The sequence below is a fragment of the Scardinius erythrophthalmus genome (genome assembly GCF_964197995.2).
Source record: "Scardinius erythrophthalmus genome assembly, chromosome: 10".
Classification (NCBI taxonomy): domain Eukaryota; kingdom Metazoa; phylum Chordata; class Actinopteri; order Cypriniformes; family Leuciscidae; genus Scardinius; species Scardinius erythrophthalmus.
In genome coordinates this window covers 43,732,432-43,739,773 of record NC_138230.1, presented here as the reverse complement: position 1 = coordinate 43,739,773, position 7,342 = coordinate 43,732,432, and the positions used below count along the sequence as shown (strand labels likewise).

Sequence of the window (7,342 nt, the reverse complement as noted above, 5' to 3'; positions counted from 1 at the left end):
ACTTTTAATACATTTTTTGTTAGTCTTGATGTAAGTAATCAACTCAGTAATGTTCATGGTGATATCTAAAGGTTAAAAACTTTACCCTATTCACGTGAGAAAAAGAAATAGGTGTATGAATAGGCTATATTTGGGTCTTTTTCTAAACTTTCCCCTAATGGGATTCTTCAGGGTTTTTTTTTTTTCTTACTCATGAAATATTTAGGATACACAATCAGTTTGCTTCTGTTGCAATTTGTTTAACCTTTTTTCATAAAATGACTTGACTATATGTCTATTTGACAATAGCAATATATGAAACGTCATTTTCAAACCAAGCACATTTCTGTTTGTTTAAGGCGGCGAATCCAAATCCAACTTAAACATGCTGAACTATCTAAGAATGAAAACGAGGCTGAGAGATGGACATACCTCTTCAGTGGGTTGTACTATTTTTTAATGTGTCTTTGGATTGTTCTGCTTACGAAACACTGCTGTGGAAAATTTAAAGTCATCTGGAGCTTTACACTTCTATTATATTATTTACAAGTCTATCCCTCACAGCCAAGGTTTCATACCTGTCATGGCGCTGCTGTGAATAAGGTCTATTCGCATTTGAAATTAAGGATGACCGGGAGAGTCCAACCAAAGGAAAGGGTTCAATATGATTACTTGTACACATCAACATCACACATACAAATGGGCAAATTGTTTTTGAAAGTTATGTGGTTTATTTCAAAACTATTTTATTTACAATGGTCATTTAATAATAAATATGACTTATTACATAATGGTAAAGTAGACCAACACCATGCCAAGGAAAGAGTACACCAAGTTCTAAATCAAGCTCTGTTATAAAAGACAAGTTTATCAACCAACAAATGCTAGAGTACTGTAAATGAGTGCAATTAAAACGGTCTCATTTAAATACTGGAAAAAATATATTTTAACAGAGTGTAAACGTGAAGCTGGGGAAACTGTATTATACATTTAAAATAAAATGCAGCACTGAGAATTCAGTATCAAACCTTGCTCTTTAATATACAGCATTATGAGATCCATAAACTATCAATTCATATGTAATTTAACATGTATTAATAGAGGCCAGTATATTTCCCCTTCCCATATGTGTATGTATTCGCTATTGCAAGCCTAACGATCGGGTCATTCTAGAGAACACTTTCTAATGACCAAGTGATCGAAAAAAAGCTTTCAATTTAAAATAAAAATACTACTTTGAAAAAGAACAAATCTGTGAACAATATAATCCTAATTGTATTAGTGAACAACGTAAGCCTTAGTAAACACAACAGTACTCTAATTGGATTTGAGGTTCCTTCATTGAGATCTAAAGAGACATAGGCAAAATAGGGGAAATGAAACAAAGGTTTGATAAAAAGCTGGTGAAGAGAAGATCACAGAGGAGCATTTAAGACGAGTGCAAGAAACGGTTGAAGGCGTTGTAGGCGGACTCCAGGTCAAAGAGCATCTGGCGAACCTGGGAGTCATCCAGCTCATCAGATGCAGACATGCTGCTTAGTGTGGTTAACCTGTGAGGAACAAGACGACAGTGAGCGCGTTCACATGCACACCAGAACACTGAGAACTCACAGAAATCAGATCATGGAAATAACCTGATATCCAGGTTTACATGCAAACCAATTACTAGAGAAAAAAATACGAAAAAAAAATACGATTTTAAAATCGATTTTTTTAATTACAGAATCGAAATTAATTCAAATTAAATTGCTATATTTAACTGCTATATTGCAAAGTGGACAGAAGTTTTCCACTTTTGTTGGAAATGTGTCGTTATCTATGAGTTTTAAAGGTATAGCGGAGGATTTTTTACTTCCGGGCGGATCACCTATACTATTGGTCCTCCTAATTGTCAATCATTCTGGTGAATCAATCAAAATTTTCAAAAAGTGGAGAGGGCGGGTCTTATCTAAAATTGGGAAAGATCCTCCGCTATACCTTTGAGTGATGTAATATCACTCTCAAGCATCACAAGGTCAATTGTAATCATGTGTATCAATATATCGCAATACAAAAATGCAACAATATGTATCATGGATAGAGCATAGCTCACCCAAAATAAAAATTACTGTGAGAGAAAAAATTCAAGTTTTTAGAGTTGTAGTGTCAGTACAACATTAAACTAATATATATAATGTTGAATATAATGTATGATAATGCAACGGGGGAATATTTCTGGTTTCTGATAATGCCAATTGTCTTGTTACCAGTAAAAAGTGGCCTACATTATTTTAAATATATCTAGTGAGTGAAAGAGTGCAAGCATATTCGTCTAAAATATTTCTGTTTTCAGCTTCAGAATCATGAATATTGTTATTCTGGTGTCTTATCAACATTGGGTTATCAACACCAAGTCCAAGCCTATTCATTTACACACACACAATGTAATACCAAATTTAGCATTTTAATCAACAGGACATTTTTTGTAAACCTTTTACCATGTCTTGGGAGTATCGCAATAATAACGTATCGTGAGTTCAGTATCGTCGTGATACACGAGGGTATCGCTACACCCCTAAGTGTTTCCCATATATTCATTTATTTTTGGTGGCCCGCCACGATATTAATAAACTGTAATTTATTCCTGTGATCAAAGCTGAATGTTCAGCATCATTACTCCAGTCTTCAGTGTCACATGATCCTTCAGAAATCACTCTAATATGATGATTTGATTCATTTATGATTATTATCAATGTTGAAAACTATAATATTTTTGTGGAAAACGTGATGCATCTATTTGAAATAGAATCTTTTGTAACATTTTAAATGTCTTTACTGTTGCTTTTGATTCATTTTATGCATCCTTGCTGAATAAAAGTATTAAATGTCTTTCCCTAAAATGAATCTAGGCTCACCAGAGGCTGACTTTGTCTTTGGCCTCTGAATCTGGAGGCATGTTGCTCATCCGGTTCATGGTCTCCATGAGCTCCCGCAGATCAGGCTGGATCTACAAAACAATATCACTCATATAATCAAACCATAAAGTCAGGGAAACGTAAAGGGATATTTCAGCGCTGGAAAGATGAATGTGTATTTAAATTGGGTCATTTATGTAGTAGAAATGTGAAATTATTTTAGAAGCTGGTGCCTTCTAGACTGAGAAAAGCCAGAAAATGTATTTTTGGCTCATGTGGATGAAAGACTACAACTCCCAGAATGCACTTGCTCCGCTGCCCTACGAGGACCCTCCCAAGCCACGCCTACCGGTTACAGAGGGCAGTATCGGGAGAAATTATACGACTAGGCTACTAGTCGACTCGAAACTGAAAAGACGGCGTTTTATCGTGAGCTCCCCCTATGGGCGGGTTGAAGACATGCGGGACGAGCGCCTCCTACTGGCTGGAGTCTCTCGCCTCTGGACAGAAAAGCCTCAGATGACGATAAATGATGATTTTTGTGTCATCTGAGGTTTTTTTTCTAGACACACAATCCAGAAATCTCTCGTCTCAGGGGGACATGAGGGAGGGAAGCACGGTCACTCCAAAATACTACCGGGTTTCTACTGATACAAAGCTTAATGCTAATCGGTGAAGTATCCCTTTCATAACATTGTGTTAATCTAATTAAGCTGATGTCGTCTGTGAAATGACTACCTCATCCATGGCACGAATCTCAAGTCGAAGTTTGTCCATCACTGTGATAAAGAGCTGCACGGGAGAAACACAAAGGTTAATAAACATGGCATAGGAGCAGATCTTGCCACTTATTATCAATGCCAAGTATTTATTTTATGCACCACAACCACATACTCTACTGTGACAAATTACATTTGGCATTATTTATTCTAGTCTGAGCAAATCTCCTTAATGCAGCTGCTGGAACAAGGAGGAATCCTCCGTGCTCAATCGATAAACACTGGCTTTAACTCAAGAAAAGCTATTCATTCAAGGCTGCATTAAGAGTTCAAGATACATACAGACACGATGTCTGCAATGCAGCGGTTCAGGTTGCCCTTGTCATCCTTAATGGTGATTGGTCGATCCTCTTTGATCCTCTCCATAGCCAGTGGACAGTCCAGCTGTCAGAGACACAAGAGAAAACATATTTAAAAAAGAAAATTCTTGATATACAGTCAAACCAAAATGTATTCAGACACCTTCAACATTTCTCACATTATCTCAGTTTATTCGCTATAGTTTAGAAAATGCTAATAAAATATGAGCAGAACTCAGTTGATATTTGACTGGTTTTGTCCGTCCTTCTGTTAGACTGTCTCACACATGAATTATGTTGAATATCTGTCAGCTGTTAAATTTAACTACAAAATTAGATAATACCAGTTTAGCTCAACCAATCACCAAGCAATGCTTCATTGTGTTCAGTCTGTGTGTAAAAAGAGCATTAGCAATTAAAGACAAAACACTTCAGTGAAACATGATCAGCTCAAAGTTATGAATCATTTTTGCTCCCAAATGTTTATATATTTCACTGGTAGTCACTGCATGAAGAATATTTGGGTATAATATGTCACAGTTTACTTTATTTTGCTCTCCTCACTTACAGAAATGAACTATAGTTCTGCACACACTAGTGAAACAATATCAAAAATGATATCTGGTGTGTGAATAATGTTTGGTTTGACTGTATATAGTGGTGCACTGGACCAATACATCACTAACCAAAGACACAAAAGAGACAAAGAATTTAAAGTTAGTAAAATAAGCTTTACCCTGTATTTCCGACAGAAGTCATCGATGGAGCCCACATCTGATCCCTGGACCTGTTTGAAAGCAGCCTTGTATTGGACAAGCAATCTTGAGCAAGCTCCTGTATATCTGAGAAAACAAAGCAAATATTTATTATATATGGACAGATAACGTGTCAATAAGGGTGGGGTCACATTAGCGGAAGTTCACAGGCAGAAAAGGGCCATTGAAACAAGAGTTTAATTAACAATATATGGCGTATCTTGGATTTTTCATTCTTGGTATTCATCCAGATAACTGGAATATTAAAAAGCACACTCAAGCATTGATAGACATGTGTATTCTACATGCCAAACGGCTCATCGCCATTTATTGGGAAAAGACAGAAAGCCCTACTATAATTTGATGGTTAAGAGAAATATCTTCATGCATTGCAATGGAGAAGATAACCTATATTCTTAAGGGTAAAGACGACAGATTTAAAAGGGTCTGGAGTCCCTTTTTATTATTTATTGAACATGGGGATATTAACGATATAATAGAGGAACAAAAAAATGCTTGATTAGGTATTATATTCATGTGAAAATATACTTTAATGTGCACTATATTTACCCTTATCATATCCGTGGCTATTATTGATTGCAATGTATTGTTAACTCTGACTTCTAAAGTAAATACTGTATTATCCAGTGTTGGTTTGTGCTATTACACTTTCCATGTAATATGAGCCCCGATGTTTGATTGTTTGTTTTGTTTTTGTACATTATATGTAATTGTTCAAGAAAATGTAATGAAAAAACAGCATTTAAAAAGAAGCGGAAAAAAAGGACCATTGTCGCTTGTCAATAGAATAGTGATGTATAAAGCCTAGCTCACACATGTCACTTTCAAACCAATGTTGAATCTGCGAAGAAATACTTCGCCCTGGATTTTGCATGGATTCCTATTGAAACGACTGAGCTGTGCCTGAGAAAAATCGCTGAACTACAGTAAATGTGACCATACCGTAAATCATGACATTCTGCACAAACATAAAAACTCACTCGTTTGGAGTCACGCAGTCCTTAATGTAGGCTTTCTCCAGCGCCTGGAGGGTTTTGACCACAGCAAACAACTCTGCCATGTTGTCATACCTTTCAAAATGAAATAAAAAGGACATTAAATGCAACCCAATCACATTATCAGCATCCGGCATTGTCTTTACAATGACATCAATTAGTATGACAAATAAATAAAGAAGCTCAAAAATAGCCCCAGCTGAACAATATGATGTCAGGTAACTTACTTTTCCCTTTCTCTGGCATTTTTGTACAATTTCACTTCCTGTAACAGACAAAGACAGTCATTTAAAGAAGAAAAAAATGACAGTGAGTGCATTATTAAAATAAAAAGTGCACAATCTAACACTTTACCTCATACAGTTCTTGCTTGTTGGCAGGCGCTGGTTAAGTTAAAGCAGAAAGGGAAAACAGAGATATGAAATTCTGATAATATGTGAAAATATAAAAGAATGAGATGCTTAGATTGACTATTCCCGTCTCACCTCCTCCCATCACTCCAGAAGCAGGTATTCCATGAAACATGATGAACTACAAAACAATCAAGAGACAATCAGATCATGATGTTTTTGCTTTAGCCACGAGCCTGTAGTTTTCTCAAAGAAACGAATGATATAAGTTACAGTGATTGTTTATCTCAAACACAGGAAATACCATTCAAACGTATAGAGAGACAGACAACATGTGACTAAACAGATTTAAGACATTAAACGAGCTGTTTGACGCAAGGTAAATGGTGGATCGAGTTCATTATACAACAGCTGATTTTGTTTTGTTTATTTCCAGAGCGATGCTAGCTCAGGCAACTAGCTTCGATTTAAGTTAGCTTCCATTCCGCTGAAAGTGTAAACGCCACATTGATGTCTTTCTCTAATTCACACCTTATATAAGTATATAACGTTAATGTGATTATGAAATTACGTTTTATTAAAATATTAAAGGGTTTTTTAACACAAAAAACGCACCAGGAAGATAAAAAGAGAATTCGCTCACCCTTATATTGACGTCACCACTGCAAACTGACGTGACGTCGCCGGATGATTTCGTAACATCCTGTTTTATTTTATTTCTTCATTACAACAATATACTTATGCAAATAATATATATTATATTTATTCTCAACTCTAAAGTGAAAGGAATAATGATTTATTCAATTTGACATTCGAAGAAAACTAACATTTATGCGCAAGTTTCATGGCGAGGGTTGCCAAGTCCCTCTAATATTTACACACTGCTTAATAAACCGTGATTTATTGACTCAGTTATGAAATACAACTACTTTATAATATAGCATATTATATATTTATTTAATTTATCATTAAAAAAAACGAACATTTATGCGTACGTTTCATGGTGAGGGTTGCCAAGACCCTTTAATATTTCCACACTAGTAAATATACCTGCTTTATTGACCCAGTAATGAAATATAACTACTTTATAGAATAATAACTGTTTTATATAGTATATTATTTATTTATTTAATTTAACATTCAAAGAAAACTGACATTTACGAGTACGTTTCAGTCTCTTTAATATTTTCACAGTAATAAATATACCTGCTTTATTGACTCAGTTATGAATTATAACTACATTATAGAACAACGACTGTTTTATATAATA

At 35.3% G+C, this 7,342-nt stretch overlaps 1 protein-coding gene across 1 annotated transcript; it reads right to left on the bottom strand.

The window, feature by feature from the left end:
* Positions 1–695: 695 nt before the first annotated feature.
* vps28 (VPS28 subunit of ESCRT-I) lies at positions 696–6,737 on the bottom strand. The gene is made up of 10 exons (XM_081375625.1): positions 6,716–6,737; positions 6,208–6,253; positions 6,077–6,105; positions 5,950–5,987; positions 5,708–5,797; positions 4,688–4,793; positions 3,935–4,036; positions 3,612–3,665; positions 2,874–2,965; positions 696–1,529 (listed from the first exon to the last, which is right to left on the bottom strand). The coding sequence occupies exons 2-10, from the start codon at positions 6,245–6,247 to the stop codon at positions 1,409–1,411; spliced, it is 672 nt and encodes a 223-aa protein (XP_081231751.1). The 5' UTR covers positions 6,248–6,253; positions 6,716–6,737; the 3' UTR covers positions 696–1,408.
* Between the last annotated feature and the right edge of the window lie 605 nt (positions 6,738–7,342).

Excerpts from the sequence above, each read along its gene's own strand:
- vps28 (XM_081375625.1), bottom strand. The coding sequence starts at position 6,247 with ATGTTTCATGGAATACCTGCTTCTGGAGTGATGGGAGGAG. Across the intron at positions 6,106-6,207 it reads TTCTGGAGTGATGGGAGGAG|CGCCTGCCAACAAGCAAGAA; the intron begins GTGAGACGGGAA and ends TAACTTAACCAG. Across the intron at positions 1,530-2,873 it reads AAAGACAAAGTCAGCCTCTG|GTTAACCACACTAAGCAGCA; the intron begins GTGAGCCTAGAT and ends TGTTCCTCACAG.